The sequence below is a fragment of the Epinephelus fuscoguttatus genome, linkage group LG7 (assembly GCF_011397635.1).
Source record: "Epinephelus fuscoguttatus linkage group LG7, E.fuscoguttatus.final_Chr_v1".
In the NCBI taxonomy this organism is placed as follows: domain Eukaryota; kingdom Metazoa; phylum Chordata; class Actinopteri; order Perciformes; family Serranidae; genus Epinephelus; species Epinephelus fuscoguttatus.
The window spans coordinates 42,992,008-43,012,322 of record NC_064758.1 but is presented as its reverse complement, the minus strand read 5'-3'; the positions used below and the strand labels follow the sequence as shown (position 1 = coordinate 43,012,322).

At 43.4% G+C, this 20,315-nt stretch overlaps 1 protein-coding gene across 1 annotated transcript in view; it reads left to right on the top strand.

Moving 5' to 3' along the window:
• LOC125892258 (neurofilament medium polypeptide-like) overlaps positions 1–20,315 on the top strand; it is a 28,042-nt gene continuing 7,727 nt past the window's right edge. The window contains exons 1-10 of the mRNA XM_049582167.1: positions 1–935; positions 4,240–4,440; positions 11,704–11,885; positions 11,978–12,152; positions 13,808–13,903; positions 14,156–14,233; positions 14,530–14,685; positions 15,471–15,493; positions 15,663–15,787; positions 18,754–19,181. Of these exons, the coding sequence (XP_049438124.1) occupies positions 879–935; positions 4,240–4,440; positions 11,704–11,885; positions 11,978–12,152; positions 13,808–13,903; positions 14,156–14,233; positions 14,530–14,685; positions 15,471–15,493; positions 15,663–15,787; positions 18,754–19,181 (1,521 nt within the window). The 5' untranslated portion in view covers positions 1–878. The remainder of the gene's footprint in view (positions 936–4,239; positions 4,441–11,703; positions 11,886–11,977; positions 12,153–13,807; positions 13,904–14,155; positions 14,234–14,529; positions 14,686–15,470; positions 15,494–15,662; positions 15,788–18,753; positions 19,182–20,315) is intronic.

The window sequence follows — 20,315 nt, the reverse complement described above, 5'->3', positions numbered from 1 at the left end:
GGAAGCTGCGAACAAACAAACTCAGCAGTCAGCTACTTGTTTGGAAAAAGAGGAATGGAGTGTTGGATGAGCCGGAGGGAGGGTGTGTGAGGAAGAGGAGGACGAGCACTGGAAGGTGAAAAGGTGGAGAAGTTGGCTTCATGTCCCCGTCCAGCAGATTTAGTGTCAGTGCCCGGTGTCACCGGAGCTGAAGAGGAGAGCTGTGAGTGGAGATCAAACTTCTTGGATATGAAACTACTTTTACTTGAACTGATTGACCTGGATGTGACATCTGGACCTCAACTTTTGATAGTGATTTCTTCAGCGATGTCTGTGATTCTTCTCACCACTTAATTGGACATTAGGAGCCTCTCCACAGCAACAAGTGCTTCACTGAAGTCAAACTGACTGAGTGAGTGAGTGAGTGAGTGAGTCGGGGATTTCCAGATCTGAGACACAGTGTTGCCCTCTGCGGTCTGTGCAGTCAGCAGCTTCATGCACAACTTACCCAACAAGTTTTAAAGCCAAATTAATCCTGGAAATGAAACTGCAGCATCCTAGATTGTTATATGCATGTAAAACCTGCAAAGACAGCAGCTGACAATATTGAGAGACACTTTACTGTGATAAATGATTATATTTAACTGACTATTTTTAAATTAAAACCGGTACAAACTCACCCTGAGGACCTCCAAATATAAAGTTCAGCCCTGCTCCTCCTGCAGGACTCTGGTTGTTGGTGCTTTACTCTCTGTTGCAGGATTTTGGAAAAATACAAAGAGCCGGATTTACTCTTTGAGACACAAATACGTCTCAGTAAAATGAGTATTTGATTGTATGTAGAGACAAGCAGAAAGACCAGAAATAGGAAGAGGAAGACCAACTGCCTACAACTTTTAATGACAGAGAGAAATTATCCACCGACCGTCATCAACCATCAGCAGATGGAGAGTAAGGTGAGTAAACAGATTTTCAAACTGTTCTTATGTTGCCTTCCTTTAAAGAAATGTCCTGTCATGGTTTTACTCTTGTGTTTTTGTCATTGATGTCTTTCTTGAGTTTTCTTATGCTGCGTGTTTCATTTCCCTTTAACTTTTACCTTACCTTTAAAAAAATTTTTCAAGGGGCCATTTGCATGCAGGAAAAATACTGGCATTGTGCGTTTCTATAAATCTTGGATACGTTACATTTGTATATTATAATATAGCAGATACATTGAAACTTTACGTTTTAACAACGCTGCGGTTAATGTGTGGTTACGTTAAGGCACAAAAGCCACCTGGTTATTCTTCATAAAAAAAAAACCCTTCCCCGCTGGAAATGCAGTGACAACTCACTACAAAACACCCACTTTGGGTGCCTAAAAAGCTTCTGGAAACACAGCGATGACTCACTGAAAAACAACCAGTTTTGCTGTTGCAGCTTGGCAGACGTCTCGCCTAGGTGTCACTCCATGTACTGTCCCCTCCACAGGTCATAAATTACATCAGTTTAGAAACTTTGATAACATATGTATGAACTTGCACCAAAGTCGTTGAAATCTGCCGCTTGGGCAGTGACCTTTGGCGTTGGACACTGACAAAAAAAGCTGTCCTTTAACTTCCGCATGATATGCAGCCATTTAGCAATATAGTTTAACGTCACTTGGTGCCGTCAGGGTTAAACGGCCAGGACATGAACGAAAGTTAAGACAGCGAAACTCTGAATAGGGCAGGTGGTAGGGAGGGTGATTGGGTCCAACAAACATCGACTTTCACCAGAGTGAGCAGTGTTCACCCCCCGTAACATTATAAAGCCAAACCCTGTTCTTGTTTCCTAAACCCAGCCACATGCTTTTGTTGTTGAAGGGGGAAAAATATTTGAGTTGTTGTAGTGCTTTTATTTTGAAAGAGACTGTATGCAAACTGGACATGTCCTGTGAAAAAAGAAGTGTATTTTGAAAGAAGACAATACATGTAACAGGCTGAAGTTGACATGGCGCCCCAGAATGTCAACAACCAACACACCCAGGGTACCTTGGATGTCATATGTGGACGTGGAAAGTCCATGACCAAGTGTCCAAATGTGACAAGGTCAAAATAAGAATGTGTGTATGAAACATGTAACATATTCGTGGTTTACTACAAAACACCCACTTTTGGTGTTCCTCTATCCATCGTCCCCTCCACCTCCAGATGACAAAGTCAGGTCATAAACTACATCACTTTAGAAACGTATGATGATAAAATACATATGAAACGTGCAAATGTAAAGTATCAATGGTTTGAAATGCACTTCCAGATGACAGGTCATAAACTACATCACTTTAGAAACGTATGATGATAAAATACGTATGAAACGTGCAAATGTAAAGTATCAATGGTTTGCAGAAATGTACAATGCCAACGACTCGGCTGCATGTTTTTGCCCATTAATGTTAAATTATTTTTCAGAAAGCACATTTTTAGATTTCTATCTACATTCACTTTATATGCATTTATACTCATTACCTCCGCAAAGGAGGTTATGTTTTCGCCGGCGTTGGTCTGTTTGTTTGTCTGTTTGACTGTTTGTTTATCTGCAAAATAACTCAAAAAGTTATGAACGGATTTTGATGAAATTTTCAGAAAAGGTGGATAATGGGACAAGGAACAGATGATAAAATTTTGGTGGTGATCGGTTGAAGCAGTTTGATAAAATAATAAATAAAGTCTGTGGTCTGACAGCCTCAGCAGCAATTAAGACGGTGAAAGTAGCGCCATCTGGTGGCCAGAAAGCACGTCGTGTTCTACTTGCTAAATATTGTTATAATTCTAAAGTTGAAATTAATGTTCTGTGTTGGAAAAAAGAAAGTGAAAAATACAAAAAAACATTATATTCTGTGTTGGTACAAAATTAAAACCAAATAAATACACCACAGTGTCTCCATGGTGAAGGCATATATAACCTAATAATGATAGTGATGCAAATAACCTAATTGTGATGCAGGCTGCAAAATCTGATGCAGAGGGGGAGGGAATATCACCTACTTGGCGGAGGTCTGCACTCTCTGAGTGCTTTTCTAGTTACACTACATTTTGAAAAATCACCCAGAGACACAAATAAGGCTTTAATCCATAACAGTAAACATTTAGTGCAGGTTACTTTTTTATTTTAAGTATAATTATCAAACAGAGTAATGGACAGTACCGCACTCATTGCAAAACATACATTTTTCTTGAGCGTTAAATTTTTCAACCCATAAACAAACAAAGAAACAAACAACACATCACAAACCAATGAAACCAAAATCACTCTCCCACCTTCCCGAATGTCCACGTGGCACAAATCAGACTTTCTTGAGTGCCAGAAGAGACAAAGAAAAAATTCAATTTCAGATAAAAAAGACAAGGTGATAAAAAGAGTTCTTGAGCAAATTAATTGTCTGTCTATAAGTTAGAGAGTTCATACAGGAAAGAAACACGTCCCAAGTTCTTTCTTTCAAGAATCTTTTCCAGATCTTCTGACAGTGTACTTGAATTTTTTCTAGGTTGAAAAAAGACATTAAATACTTGAACCAAGAAGTTGTGCTGTGGTTGTTAGGGCTCTTCCACTGTAACAGTATGCGCTGTTCTGCTATGAGGGTAGCAAACGATACAGAACAAGCTGCAGGTTCCTTTTTAAACAACATACATGACAGTATTGTGATAATACAGCTGGAAGCAGGAGGTGTGTTCATGAAAGCTTCGACATCTGAACTTTGAGTGTTTTTGTAAAAATCAAGCCAAATATTTCAAACCCAGCTGATCTACCACTGCGTAAATAATTACAAACACATGCAGATAAACTTTATTTTAACTTCACATGGTTACACCAGTTTGAGATTGATTGTTTATAAGATTATGCAAAAAAAACAACTATAATATCTCAGTCTAATGGAAAGTATGCAGCCATAAAAACATGGAGCTATATGATGTTCACCCAGCGTAAACATATAGCTTTTATGAACAGCTGCAAGATGGTGATAGGGAACATATACACAACCTGTTACTGTCAGACAGAGCTGTGGCAAAAGATTATTTCTTTCTCAACATTAAAGCTGCCTACGAGATGTAAAAGAAGATGACTGGATTTTAATGATTCCCTCCCAGTTCAGTTGTATGCAACTTCTCAATGCAACAGTGACTCAAGTCTGTGCAGTTTAGAGTTATGTTCTAAAATGTGTAAAGGCACCACATCAGTTCCTCACTAACAATCAGACTTGCTGACAGGTGATCAGTGTGTGTGTTCTGGTGTCAACAGGAGGAGCTGAAGTTTGGCGGAGCGGCCATGTCTCTGCCTGCAGACCTGAGCGGCCTGCAGGGCGGCGGGGGAGCAGAGGCGCTGGCGACGCTGGAGAAACAGCTGATCTGTCCCATCTGCCTGGAGCTCTTCAACAAGCCGGTGGTCATCCTGCCCTGCCAGCACAACCTCTGCAGGAAGTGTGCCAACGAGCTTTATCAGGTCTGTGACACAGCAGCACACACGTGGGCCGCCACCAAAATACATGTGTAATACATCGTGTTACATCAACTGGGAAGATATTTAACCAGCTGTCACATAAATGTAGTGCAGTTAGGGTAATGTATTTGTCTCTGAGATGTAATTGAGTACAAGTATAAAGTAACATAAAGTGGAGATACTCAAGTGAAGTGTTTGTACACGCAGTTCTGTACATGTCTGTACTGTATGTGCTGCCTGGAACACACTTATCTTTCATCAGACATGCTGCAGTACTGCACTGTTCACAACACACACACATACTTAAAACAAAGCCCACGTCAGATGTGTGTGTGTGTGTGTGTGTGTGTGGGTGTGTAGTGGATTATCAGTTTCTAAAATGGGCCGAGTGGATGTTCAGCTGGTTTGCTCATGCACATGAAAATCACCTGCCTGACCTACATTAACTGCTATTGTTCAGATCGTGTGTGTGTTTTGTAGGTTTTAATTTATTTATTTATTAGTTTTTGGGCTATCTTCACCCTGGGTGCATGTGTTTGAGTCCGAACTTGACATTAGTCGTTCCTGCTGACCCTGCTGCAGTGACATGAAACTAAAAATGCAACTAAATTTTCTTTAATCAGTAACTCTTCCTAAAGCTCCAGTGTGGAGGATTTAGGGGGACATATTGATTTAGGAGGACATATAGGTAGAAATGGAATATAATATAATAATTAAGTTTTCTTTAGTGTATCATCACCTGAAAATAAGAATGGTTGTGCTGGCAACTTTTAAGGTGGAACGTTAACTTGTAATGTTACTCAGTGCATGAGTTGATGACGTGAATCTATCAGCACACCTTAAATTTCACTGTGACAACTTTGACCATCACTTTAGTTTTTATGTGACCTTTTTTGAACACTTTTAGTAATGAGTGGATCTTCAAGTGTTTAAATATATTAATTTCGGCCAGGTTATGTGAAGGTCATATATTCTAATCCTCACTTCCTGTGGGCTCCAGCAACAGTAAACCCCTGAGCTTGCCTGAGAAGGACTAAATGCACAAAGCTGCTATTTTTAAATATCCCATGGAGAGAGACTCTCACTGCAGCCTGTTCTATTTTGTTCTGAAAATGTGGGCGTGCAGCCTCGTTCTGTGGACGATAAACCAGGTGCAGACTTCCATCTGTGTCACCGCTGATGAGGAAATACAGCAAGTGCTGGACGGAACAGTGAATGACAACAACCCCGCCCACTAGGGTCTAGGTGCCATGTCTGAAGGGTTACTGTTGGTTCCAAAGATACTATACCGAAAGTGTTTGTTGGAAATGGGGTAGAGACAGACAACCATTCACGCCTACGGCCAATTTAGAGTCACCAACTGACCTAATCTTCATGTCTTTGGACTGTGGGAGGAAGCCAGAGAACTCCCTTGCTGACACGGGGAGAACACAAACTCCACACAGTGACTCCACTCCCCCACCCAGGGTTTGAACCAGGAACCCTCTTGCTGTCAGGTGACAATGCTAACCACTGCACCACCGTGTCCCCAGAATGCCACTGATGGTACATGAGCACATGACTTTTCCTCCTGTACGAACGACCTATGTGCGTGTTCTTCGAAGAAAGATCCAGATCTTTTTTCCCACACTCTGGATCATCCTGACATTTCCAAACCTGAAATGCATAAACATATTTTTACCACTCAGTGGCATTCACATGTTCACCCAAACACACTTAACATGTTAGGTTGCATGTTCACGTGTGTTTTTTTGCGTGTGTGTGGAATGTGAGATGGAAGCTTTATAGACTTCTCCCTCACTGTCATGCTCATGTTCGTGACCTCTGACACTGAGAGGTCTGTCCTGCAGAACACACACACATTCACACTCACACTGATACATGCAATGGAAAGAGATTAAGGTCTCACCAAACTCTCACCTGACCACATACTGGTTGTATCCAAGAGCTCATTCTGTCATCAACAGTCTCTTCTTCCCTCGTTCCTCAACTTTTATATCGTCAGGAATTTTTGATCTATACTGTTGGAAAGTGTTGAAAAATTCCCAAACATTTTCCATACACTCATAGGTGCTGTGATTATGAAACTGGTGTGAAACTTTGCTCTAAGTGGGAATTAAAAGGCCTCAAAAAGTTTTAAACATATCTTATGAAGCCTGCAGAAACCCTGCTGAAGCAAACTAAATATTTTGTATAGACAATGACTTTGTAACACAGATTGACAGCTTGAAAATAAATCATACAACAGAAGGGGTGTCAGAAATTGTTCATTAACATTCTAATTGTTTTCCTTGACTGTGAAATCGTGTCACTTTATAATCGATACGAGTTCGAGCTGCCTGTAAACACACTGTAAACCATCTCTGTCTCTGTGTGTTTGTCTCTACCAGCTGATCCCTCCGTCAGGCCCAGCAGCAGCTGAGGCTTATTAAAGGCCACTATTTCAGGACACGTTACACCTCTAACCTTCCCTCCGTCTCTCTCCGCTCATCTGTCCTTTTCCTCACTCGTCTGTCTGTCTCTGTAACTCTCAATTCTCTAATCGCTTTCCATTTCTGCTCAGTTTTCTCTTGTGATCTCTTGTTTTATGTTTTCATCTTCATCTGTTGAAATATCCGTCCATATTTCTGTCTCAATATACTGCTGAAAGCCCTGCTTAGGTATTTGACCTCATTCATAAGGTGACATCTTGGTTTATATGCCAACTTTTTTCTTCTGTCTCTGTTTAAAAACTACAGTTAATCCTAAAATAAAAAATAAAAAAAACATATCTCTCCTCTTACCTGTAGTGCTGTTTATCAATCTAGATTGTTTTGGTGAGAGCTGCAGAGTGTTGGAGGTATCAGCTGTAGAGATTTCTACCTTCTCTCTAACATAATGGAAGTAGATGACACTCAGCTTGTGGTGCTCAAAGTGCCAAAAAATGCATTTGAAAAACTCAACAGCAATGTCTCTTTTCAGAAATCATGACCCAGTTACTCAAGATAATCCACTGAGCTTGTTGTGAGCAGTTTCTATCAAACGCCACCTGTCAACTGTATCATTGTGCAGAAGGAAGTGTGCATCTACTCATGAACGAGAGGCTCAAGACTGCACAAGATGTAAACATGAATGGCGTCCTCCTCTGCTGAGCTGAAACGTCAGTGGTTCAAGAAGTACTCAGATCTTTCACTTTAGTACAAGTGATGATACCAAAGTGTAGAAATCAAGTAAAAATCCTGCTGTCAAAAATTTAGTTAAAGGAGCAATAAGCGAAATCGTTTCACCGCTAGGTTCGCTGTTGTGCGCTGCCTTCAGAGCAAAACAAAGTGTGTCATGAGCCTCTCCTCCCTGTACCTCTGCTCTCCAACACGGACTATCACATCCAGACGGTCCCGGTGTTTCTTCCGCAGGCTCCGCTTCACTCAGCTTCACTCAGCTGCCCGATATACCCGCTGCTTCTTCCCACATTAACCTGAATAACAAACCAGGGCTCTGTGCTCCGGTTAGATCCAAACGGAGAGTCGCTAACTGGGAAGCTAGCGGAGGCTAACTGGCTGTGTTAGCAGTTGAGTGAAGTGGAGTCTGAGGAGGAAGCACCAGTTAGCCCCCGCTTTCACTGCAGGCAGATTCAGTCGCCACAGGGGCGAGGAAATAAAACCTAAACAGCCAGCTTAGTTTAGCAGTTAGCAATGTCTTTCACTCACTCTCGGTCTCCGCTGTGTTTAGCTATTTCCCTGCTTTCCTGTTAGCGTTAGCACTACTCGGCTGCCACGCTAACGCTCCAACTCCAACTGAGCTGGGAGCCGGGCTCATGGTCTCACGGAGAAGAGTTGGAACGTTAGCATGGCAGCCCATTAGTGCTAATGTCCCCACGTTTCTCCGCCAGGCTCAGTGAGTCGGAGCCGAGAAGCGTGGGGACGTTAGCGTTAGCACTAGTCGGCTGCCATGCTAACATTGCGGGAGCCTGCTTAAGCATGGGGACGCTAGCGTTAGCACTAGTCGGCTGCCATGCTAACGTTCCGGGAGCCTGCTTCTCGGCTCCGGCGAGCTCTAGCGTGGGGACGTTAGCGTTAGCACTATTCGGCTGCCATGCTAACGTTCCGGGAGCCTGCTTAAGCGTGGGGACGTTAGCGTTAGCACTAGTCGGCTGCCATGCTAACGTTCCAACTCTTCTCCACGAGCCCGTGAGCCCGCCAGGCTCACAAGCTCCCGGAGAAGAAAGGAATGTTAGTGTTAGCTCCCAGAGTTAGCACTAGAGCTACTACGGCTACTGGAGTAGCTTGCAGCTATGAGCGCTTCTACCAGCTCTTCTAGTCACTGAGCGTCGCCTCCATTTCAGCAAATATATTACATTTATTACAGGGACCATCATCATTGAAGTAGGCAGGGGAATAGCTAAGCACAGCCGCCAGACTGCCCGCTGGGCTACATTTTACAATGCTAATTGCAAATTAGCTGGGCTGCCGGGCTACTCACCAAATACAACCAAAACACATGACCCTGCTGGGACCGAGCCGCTAATAACTCAAGCTCCAGACATTAACCCATGCTACGATTGTAACGTTAAATTTAATTGAATCGACATAGCGACATGTGCCTAACGTTACCGTAACACCAATTAAAACACACATTTGACTTTATGTTGTACCTGTCCAGGAGAAGAAGAGCTAGCTCCGAGTCAGACTGTAGCCCCTTTAGCTCTCGCAGTGCTCTCCACCTTGGAAATGCAAGGCCAATGTTAATCCGAGTTCTGTCCATTTCTTTATCCGACAACTTCTTTGCCAACAACCGTTGTTTCTTTAGAGGTAATGTCAGATCCTGGTCTTCTTCAGGTGGACGTTCCGCTCTCTGCCATTTCATTTCGAAAATACACGCTGCCATTGCTCACTGGCTGTAGCCTTTTATGGGAACCGCCCATTGGTTCGACATCCCATTGTTCCGACCATATTAAACCCATTGTTCCGAAGTCCGTTCCGAAATCATCATGATGCCCTGTGGTTAAGGTCTGGTTAGGTTTAGGCACAAAAACCACTTGGTTAGGGTCAGGAAAAGATCATGGTGTGGGTTAAAATGAAAAAGAAAGTGACAAACACATAAGCCGTGAGCCTGCTCCGCCTCAAGCCGGTCGCGGCGCACCATACGCCCGCTGCGAGCCGTTGAGCACCGCAGACAGTCGGACTAATGGGATGTCGAACCAATGGGCTGTCGAACCAATGACATGGACCCGCCTTTTATAGGGAGGGAGGGCCAAGGGCTCCGAGAAGAGGAGGAAGAGGGGATTCACATGAACGTACATGAACGTGCAGCCGGACCGGCTTGTAAACAATGGGCTGGAGATCAACACAGAGAGAGTGTGTGAGGTCATGCTATACTCCAGATGAAATTACACCTCTAGTTCTTCACATAGCAATTTTTTAATTCCTTCAATCTAGAAATGATTAATTTCGCTTATTGCTCCTTTAAGTAAACATACATAAGAATTAGCATTATATACTTGAAGTGGCGGCACGGTGGTGCAGTGGTTAGTATTGTTGCCTCAAAGCAAGAGTTCCTGGTTCAAACCCCGGGGTGGGGGAGCCCCTCCTTGGAGAGCCTTGGGTTACTAATGTTGTCGGAAAAAGTTCAAGTACCTCAAAATTGTATTTAAGTACAGTACTTGAGTAAATGTACTTTGTTTCATTCCACCACTGTGTGGCGTTTGCTAGCTCAGAGGTAGCCTGGAAATCCAGACTCAAAGCTAGAGAGATTTTGAGTCTGGCCCACGCTGATACACCCTTCCTACCCAAGGGGCGGCACTAACTGAGACATATTAAATGCCGGCGCACGCAATTGGATAGCACAATAGCCAATCAGAGCAAAAAACAAGGTGGCGTATTCATTGCACTAAGCCCCATTTGTTTGCCGACCAGTGGGGCTAACTGATATATGATGCTTCTGCCGTATCCCGTCTGCAAAACGGCAAAAACGTCCTTCCTGTAAGCGAAGCCTTCTAGGGCAGTCTTCTGTTCCTCTCTCAAGGAAAAAGATAAGTGTAGTTGGCGTAGCATTTCTTCCAAAGCTAAATTGGATGGACGTGGTCTTTCGGCAGCTGCCATCTTTACTTTTCAACTCCAACGGCGCAGCGCTGTCTTCATCATGTTACGCCCGCCCAGAGCTCGCCTCTGTCAGATAGACCGGGCCAGATCCCCGTGCAGAGGAAATTCAAATTTGCTGGGGGCGGGGCATCTGGATTTCCAGGTTAGCTCAGAGGTGAACTACAAACTATTTTCTCTCTAGCGAACAACCTGCCAACCTTACCACCGTGTAGAGCAAAGCATGTATCTACTGCTAGCTCAATTAGCACTACAGAGCTAGCTGACATTACAGCTCAGCTGAGGAGGCCATTAATGTTTACATCCAGCCCTGTCACAAGCCTGAGCATCTCGTCTCTGAGTAGATGCACACTTCCTTCTGCACAGTGAGACAGTTGACGGGTGATGTTTGGTGGAAAGAATATAGTTCCTACATGAATCTGCTCACAATAAGGTCTGTGGATTATCTTGAGCAACCAGGTCATGATTTCTGGAGAGAGACACTGATGTTGAGTTTATCAAATTGATTTTTTTGGCGCTTTGAGCACCACAAGCTGAGTGTCATATAGGTCCATTATACTGGAGAGAAGACAGACATCTCTACAGCTGATATCTCCAACACTCAGCAACTCACACCAACACAATCTAGATTAATAAACAGCACTGCGCTTAAGAGGAAAATATATTTTTATATAGGAAGAACTGTCCCTTTAAGTATGGAGCCAGACCCTGGAGCTGATTAGCGTAGCATAAAGACTGAGAGCATTAAAATAATAACATCATCCAACTTTCCCACTGTTTAAAACACACTGAATCTAAAGCTTTTTATGGTTCAAGATCTGTGCTCATCGAGCAGCAGTGTGTTATTTTTATTTCATCTGGAGACATGGACAGTTAACATAAGGTACTTGATGAGTGTGTGTGTGTGTGTGTGTGTAACATGCTGGATGGTGAACAGGGGATTTTCTGGTCTTGTTTTTACCCAGTGACTCGTCCTGAACCAGCTCTGACTTCACCCAGGGAAGATTTTTCTCCACTGATGCCCCGACTGATACTAAAACTGTTGCTAATTGACATCCCAGCATGCAGCTGTGTTGTCAGACGACAAACTCCAACTGCTGGGTGTTGACAGGCAGTCTTTGAGGGCTGAAGAGCAAATCAATCACAATGTATGAATATTTACATCATATGATTATCCTCTCTTCCTGTGCAGCCGTCCCTGTTCCAGGCTCGCACCACCATGATGGTAAACAGCGGCCGCTTCCGCTGTCCGTCCTGCAGACATGAGGTGGTGCTGGATCGCCACGGTGTCTACGGCCTGCAACGGAACCTGCTGGTGGAGAACATCATCGATGTCTACAAACAGGAAGTCAGCAACAACAACAACGCCTCAAGGTGAAGGAGGACGACTGCAGGAGAATTACGATATAAAATATATCTCTGTACTTTCAGGTGTTTAAAGACGTGGTGTCTTCCTCTCTCTGCAGCCCCCTCCCTCTTCCTCCTTCTCCTGCTCAGCTCACCTGTTCAGACCACGAGGGGGAGAAGGTGAACATCTACTGCCTCACCTGTCAGGTTCCTACGTGTTCTCTCTGTAAAGTGTTCGGAGCTCATCAGACCTGTCAGGTGGCTCCTCTGACAGACGTCCACCAGCAGAAGAAGGTATATAATACTCTAACAGTGGTCCCCAACTGGTCCAGCCACGGGGTCCAGATTTCTCCATAGTCATTAGTTCGAGATCCCACAGTTTAATACGTTCAGCGTCATACTTGTGTTTGGCCATGTTGTTGAGCCAGTTTGCTGTCTCTGTCAAGTAGCTGTCCGTTAGGCCCCAATCACACAGGGAGCATTTTGCAGGTTGCAAAACACAAAATGCACCACATAAAAAAGGGGCAACCACTCCATCACCTCCTCACACTAACCTTCCTCTGTAATCAATCTACTGTCTATTTTTCCCCAGTAATCAGTATCTAGTTGCTGACATGTTGAGGCAGAGGGTGCTGTCTGTAGCTCTGGTTGAGGGTGAGAGGCTGTCAGCAGATAAACAGAGATCTGTGTGGGTACATGAGACCCTAAAAAAGAGGCTGGATCATGGGGAGTACCATCAGTTGGTCCAGGAGCTTCTCCTCCATCATGGACGTTTACAGACATATTTTAGGATGACTCAGGGGCAGTTTGACAACCTGCTGTGTATTGTTGGGCCGTATAGCTCTGGATATCCAGCAACCACTACCACCAGTTTCTCCTCCATTGTTTACCAACGGTAAACTTGTTGTCGTGACCACCACAGAAGGCCCGCCTCTCAAATCATCTGACTGGACAATGGAGGGGAATAAATGATGACGTGGAGCATTTTACAGCTCCGAGTTGGATTTTTTACAACTTGAGTTCAGAGCGCTCTGGCAAAAACACCAGGTGCCTAGAGCGCAGAAACATAAGGCGCATCGCAACGCAAAAACTGCAAGCAAAAAGCTTCATTCTCATTAAAACAATTGCAAAAAGGCGCCTCCAGCTGCTGAAACGCTTTCTGTGTGATCAGGGCCTTAGCTACTCACTCTACAGCAGAAAACGGCACTTCAAAATAAAATCTCTGTGCTGGAAATTTACTGTACACACTGTAAAATCACAAGTTTTATCACAATACAATATTTGCTCATAAGAAAGTCTGCCAGGATTTCATGATCGATGAGATACGATATCAGTAAATATCCTTATTGTCTTTGTCTTGGCTGCTCACCAACATCTGCCTGGCACCGGGCCGCTAACACAGTTTGAATGTTTAATAATAATAATAATAATAGCTTTTATTTGTATAGCACCTTTCAAGAGACCCAAGGACACTTGAAACAAAAAAAAACAAGACAGAGCAAGATAAACAGACTAGCTGCCAAAGGCCTGTGTGAATAAGTATCTTTTCAGCACAGACTTGAAAGTGTCCAGAGAAGGAGCATGGCGAATCTCCGGAGGGAGAGAGTTTAGGAAGGAGGTGCACTGTGATGGAAATGGTAACAAAGATGTGCCTTTTGAATTTCAAAATAAAGGCGTGATTGGTGGATTGTTGATGACTGAACGGATATATATTGATCCAGGTCGATGTTGTGTTACGTTCTTATTAATTAGACTAATTTTTTTAGACTAACATTCACTTTTAACAAAAGATAAAAAGAAAGTTGGTGTCTCAAAAGTATCGTGTTAATTATCTATTGGGGTTAAAATGTAAAACCTGGCACGTTTAATTGGGCTTTAAATAACTAAAGGCTGTGATTAACTTGTAATCATAAGTGTTTATAACAAGTTAATGTCCTTTTGTTTCTCAGGATGAGCTGAGTGAAGGCGTCAGTTCTCTGGTGGCGTTCAACGACAAAGTCCAGGCTCTGATCGATGGCCTTGAGGAGACGTGCAGAACCATAGAGGTGTGTGTGTGTGTGTCAGAGTGCCCACAGATCATATTTATTTTGACTCAGTCCCACACACACCGTCCTGCTGCCATACATCCTCACTAAAGCACCAAATGTGGATAAATCTGCTGCTGAAAGAATTGCCGTACAATCATTTATTTTATTGTCACCCACACATGGTTTCTAGTTCTTACATATAGTGAAAAACACTCTACATTAAAGCATGCATTTTGTCTTGTGCACTAAAGTTTGTTCTACCCTCTGCAGGAGAACTGCAAGATTCAGAAACAAAGTGTGTGTGAGACGTTTGACCGAGTGTTTTCCATCCTGGAGGAGAGACAGAAGGTCAGATCTTCTTTTCTCAGCATGTTGTTCACAAACATGAAGTCATTTAACATAAAAACTACATTTCAATATGTGGACGGTCTCCTCACATATGTTTTACATCACAATATTGACACATACTGCAGAATATAGTATCTAAAAATAGTTAGTATATAAAAACACGTCAGAACATGGTGAAGGTTATTTAAGTTCTTTACTCTGCACTTTCTGATGGCAGTAAAAGTCATAGCTGCAGTAACCTTACTCTCCTACTTAATGTCTTCATCATCATCGTCATCATCACCACCACACTGAAGGCGATGGCGCAGCGAATCAGCTCAGAGGAGGAAGAGAAGACAGGCCACGCCCAGACGTTAGTGCGTTGCTATGGAGAGAGCGTGGAGGCCAACAACAAGCTGGTGGAGAGAGCAACGAGCAGCATGGAGGAGCCGGACATGGCTGCTTTCGTTCAGGTGCTGTGTGTGTGTGTTTGTGTGTGTGTGTAATCTGGTTGTCCTATGTGCAACTAATTAACATTTTTAATCACTTGCTGAATCCTGGGGCTGTCTAAAGGTGACAATACACACCTGAATACAGACATTATTGTCTCATAAGAAAACTACAGTGTGGAAGCTCATATGAAAAATGTTTCTGACCACAAGTCAAAGATCACTGCACAGTTACAGTCAGGTACTCTTTCTGTAACTTTAGAAACATGCAGGTTTAATGATCTCCCTTTGTCTGGTATTTTAATTCACACTTTGCTGCTCATTATCAGTGATGGAGGAAGTACTCGTTGTACCAGGGTGTAAAAGTTCAGCATGCAAAATCTCACTTAAAGGGGCTCTATGACATTTAGAACATTAATAAAGCTGCTGCAGATTTTTCCCCATTTTTTATAAACTTGAAAGTGATGGTGAGTGCAGTACGGCAACACCACTTGGACAAATCCCACACAAAACTGGAGTACACTGTAACACTAGAACATTTTTGTCATTATTATTTGAGCAGTGGTGTCAGCACATGGTCGTCTGTCGTAGCATAGCAAATTTTCAGTATATTGGGGGTTACATTTTGAGCATATCTAAATATAAATCATAATTACTGCCCTGATTTGCTGTTTTTTGGTGCATCTTGTGCAGAACTGAGGCAATGTCGGGTTAAAGGTCAGTTAAAATTATTTAAAACTGACTCGTCTAAGACCTGAATCTCTAAAATGATCTTTTTATTATCCCCTCCTCTGCTACTCTTTCCTTAGAATTCAAGAGAGCTGATCAAACAGTGAGTATAAAAATTGTTTGTTGCCTATAATGTAGTTTTGTTTTGCTCTAAACTGAATAATTTGCTTGATTTTGAACGCCCTTCCTTTTCTTTCATCCACTCTTTACTCCTCATACCTCCTTTCTTTCCCCATGTACCCCCTCCTCCTCGTCCTCCTCCTCCTCCTCAGGGTGATAACAGCGACCGGCTCGTGTCCAGCTGCGACACTGAAACCAGGTTATGAGAGTTTGAGCCACTACAGATTTAACTTCAGCCGACAGGAGAGAGCTCTGAGGAGCATCGACTTCCCCAAAGGTAAGAAGAGAGGCTGCCTGGGAAACCACTTAATGAAACTCAATCTTTATAAGACACCGTTTATTTTGCATGAGAGGCATTTCAGCTGCACACCAACAATTTATATCATCTGTGAAAATGTTTTCTACGTCTGCAGCAGCACAAATACCTGACTGACACATAACATTATAGGATGAAAAAGAGGTATTTTAAACACGCTCACTGTGTGTGCAGAGACTTATCTGTAAGGCTGTGTGAGTGTAATATAGACTCAGTAGCACTATCTGTGTGAGTGATTTTAATTTGAGATCTATGAATCCCATCCAGAAATAGTTGGAAGCTGCAGAAGGTAAAGACTGAGTTGAATCTTTCAATGCACAAAAGAAACAGAGCAAATAGAGTTATTGATCAGGTGGACTCAGTGTCAGTGGTGAAGGAAGTATTCAGATCCTTTATGTTGGTAACAGCCTGAAAACAAATAAATAAATGAATAGATAAATAAAAGGGGAGGGAATTTAGCATGCTCTTGGACTGTATCTCTGGTTGGGTCCCAAGGACGAAGAGGTGCAGGGGTGAATCTGAGGCAGGTCAGGACATCTGGGTCTGGGCAGATTCCTTGTATTTTTTTTTGTTTGTTTGTTTGTTTTGCTCTAGCCTGCATTAGGCCGCCATCAGACCCATAGGACGTGGCTGGTCCCTTTTAGACCAGTACCCACCTCTCCAGGAGGGAACTGTTCAGATGGGGCTGTGGAGCTGCTTTCTGTTAGGAGATGGATTTAGTAGGAATCAGGTTCTCTATCCCTAGCCGTCCTAAACAAGTCTAGTCTCGCCACCAGACAATCAGAGATCTCCGCCTTCTGATAGTCTGGGGACACTCCTTTCTAAAGTGTGTTTAACACACCGGAGAAAACGGCCGGCAACAAAGCAACGCCTCTTGCATTTTTGAAAAGGACACGCCCTCACAGAAATGTGCGCTCCCCCTTTTCTCATCTGCAAGGAAACAAACACACAGAGAGCTTGAAAATGGATGCCGAGAGATTTAACTCCGTTGTATCAAACGTGTGCTCAGTCCACAAGATTGTGGAAATGAAGGACTTACAGTGACTTGAGCCATTTTGTACCGCTACATGTGTTTCTAGTCGGATTATGTTTACGAGCACAAGAGTTCAGCGAGCCACCGAAGGACCGCCCTGCGGATTTACTATTGGTTCTGCAACGTAGGGAGTTTTTTCAAACTCTGAAATTGTATCCGCCCATCTAAACTAGCGATGGGATTTCTCGTTCATTTGTGAGAGCTGGTTCTTTGGCTCTCGTTCGCTTTGAAGAGCCGGTTCAAAGATGCAGTTCATTCATTCTGTTTTTTGTTTTTTTGTTTTTTTTTTTTTGCTGTGTGTGTGTGTGTGTGTGTGTGTGTGTGTGTGTGTGTTTGTGTGTGGAGGCCGGGTGTTAGTGGGTGCAACAACGAATCGCATTGCTGATTTATCGCATCACGTGATCTGGATATTGTAACATGGACCCAGAATAGACCCTGCACATATAAAGTTTGGTGTAGCCATAGCAACGTCCTTTATAAACAACAAGCCTGTCAATACAAGCAAGTGCTGGTGGATAGTGGGTTAGCTTCCTACCGTTCGTTTCTAACCGAGGGGGCTCGATCACTCTAAAGAGCCGGTTCACTCGTTCACTTCAAAGAGCCGTCATTAATCGAAACACAAAATCAGGGAGAAAGTCATCAGTCTTTAGTTAAGCAAAGCATCTAAAGACTGACTTGTGAGTCTAAAACAAGTCCAACAAGTAACCAGTTTGTTAAAAAGATCAAGTGATATCTTCAGACACTCAAGACACTCCTGACATAATATTTACATCATTCAGGCACTGACAGTGTGCTGTTCCCCATATGAAAGCATGTTAGCATATCTTTTGGACCTTGAACATTTTTAAAAACTGTCAGCGTTTGTGAAAATGTCTCGAGAAGTCTCTGACTTGAAAAGTAGGATATGATATGGACGAGCTTCAATACACCAACACATCCATCCATCAGTCCATTTTCATCCTCTTCTCTGGGGCGGGGGCAGCAGGCCAAGCAAAGCACCCCAGACGTCCCTCTCTCCAGCAACACTTTCCAGCTCCTCCTGGGGGACCCCAAGGTGTTCCCAGGCCAGGTGAGATATGTAATCCCTCCAGCGTGTTCTGGGTCTGCCCCGGGGCCTCCAATTGGTGGGATATGCCTGGAACACCTCTAACGGGAGGCACAGAGAAGGCATTCTGTATATGTCTGCTTGTATATGTGATCTTATTCTTTCAGTCACTACATGACCATAGCTGAGGGTTGGGATGTAGATGGACCAGTAAATTGAAAGCTTCACCCTCTGGCTCAGCTCCCTCTTCACCACGATAGTCCGGCACAGCGCCCACATCACTGTAGACGCTGCACTAAACGGCCGATCCATCTCACACTCCATTCTACTCTCTCCCGAGATACTTTAATAACTCTCCCCCAACCCAGAGGGGCCCTCAGATTTGGAGGTGCTGACTCTTATCCCGTCTGCTTCACACTCGGCTGCAACCCGACCCAGTGCATGCTGGAGGTCATGGTGTGGTGAAGCCAAGAGAACCACATCATCTGCAAAGAGCAGAGATGCTATTCTGAGGTAACCAAACTGTACCTCTTCCTCCCCTCAGCTGCACCTCGAGATCCCCGAGCTTGCCAGCAAGTGTCTGGTGGCTGGGCCTTGGGCCATGGGGCCCCGGTCGGGCCCAGCCTGAATAAGTAACATGCAGCATTTGCCCTGTGGGCCCACCACCCTCAGGGACAGGAATCAGGGTCAGGTGCATTGCTGATGTTATTATGATTTCAATGAGTTTATAGATAAAGATCAAGAAAACCTAACATTCATCTAATGGACTTTAGATCAGATTCAACAATTTAAATGTCACAAAACGCAAACACTCATTCAGTCTCAACACGTCTTGTTTTGTCTCTGCAGTCGTGGAAGACGTTCCTGAAGAACCGGAGGTGGAACAAGAGCCAGAAGAACCTAAAGAGCCATCAGTGGAGAACATAGACCCAAAACACCATCAGGAAACCTCCACCCAGAACCTTGAATCTGTTTCAGAACCAGTCAAAGAGCCGATCCCAGTGCTGGTATCCTCACCAGTGGAACTGGCTGCAGTAACACCAGCTCCAGGTGTGGTGAGGGACTCTGTGGAACCTGCAGGGGCGGTTCTCCTGCCAGAGACTGAGGACCTGGACTTAGATGACAGAGGATCAAGTGTGATGAAGAACAAAACAGAGGAGGAGGAGGAGGAAGAGGAGGTGGAGGAAGAGGAGGTGGAGGAGGAGAGATGTGCAGCTCCTGTTCCTGTTAAAGAGGGAAACATCTGTGAGGAGCAGGAGGGGATGAGCACACAGCAGGTACAGTGTCAGTATTTCTGTTGAAACCAGAAGGTGTTTAATGCTACAGACCTGCCGACAGTCGACATACACAGACAGACTTCAACACGATAGTTCAAGCGTGACCGAGCAGCTAATTTTCCACTGTTCATTTCTAAGTGATAATTACATTGACACTCATTTGAGACTGCAAGTGTTAATCAGAAATTAATTTCCGCTGATAAATGAACTGTTAAATGTGAAAATGAACTTGACTGAACAAATCTTTCATCTTCACACACTCTGTCCTTCAGTCTCACACAGCCAACACTCTCTTTTTCATATGTTAACACTTTACAGGAACCCTGAGCTCACTGACTACAGTGTGTGTTATCTTCATATTGTTACAAACCACTTTTTAAGGTTTTTAATAATTTTTTTTAGATTGATTTCCTATTTTCCGTGCAGCCTCAGGTCTGTAAGCTTTAAATCAACTCACAGACATGAGACATTTGATAAAATGCTGCAGGTGAGTCATGACACAGTAGTTTGTGGACTACATCTTTTTGGTAAAAGCTCCAGTGTGGATGATTTAGGGGGATAATTGGCAGAAATGGAATATAATAAAATAAGTTTATATCTACATAGGGAGCAGGTCCTTGTCTGTGGAGTGGAGTCTGTCATGTTTCTATGTAGCCCAGAACAGGCAAACCGAACACTGGCTCCAGGTAGGGCATTTGCATTTTTTGCATTTTTGTTTTGCGTTGGCCACCATTCGCAGCCCCTGTGCAACAAGTGCATTGCAAAAACTGCTATTCAGATTTGTTTTTATTAACAGATGCTCAAATTACAGTTCAGGTGCAGTTCCAAAAATGTATCAGGTTTCCATTTGTGCATTTGAAAATCTTATTTGAAAAAGAAAAATTAAAATTACAAAGACACTTATCCAGAAAAATAAAAACAAAAGAAAATAAGCAAAACAAACAAATGAACAAAAAATATTAACTATAAGGATAGCATTTCTTAATTGAGAGGATGTACTAAAACTAAAGCTATTGTTAAAAGGTTAATAAACTCACGAATGGATCAAAAATGATCAAAGTTAAGTTTGGTCCAGGAAGAGTCGTATTTCCGTGGTCGGATAAATCCAAAGAAGTTTTTTAAATTTTTGGTTTG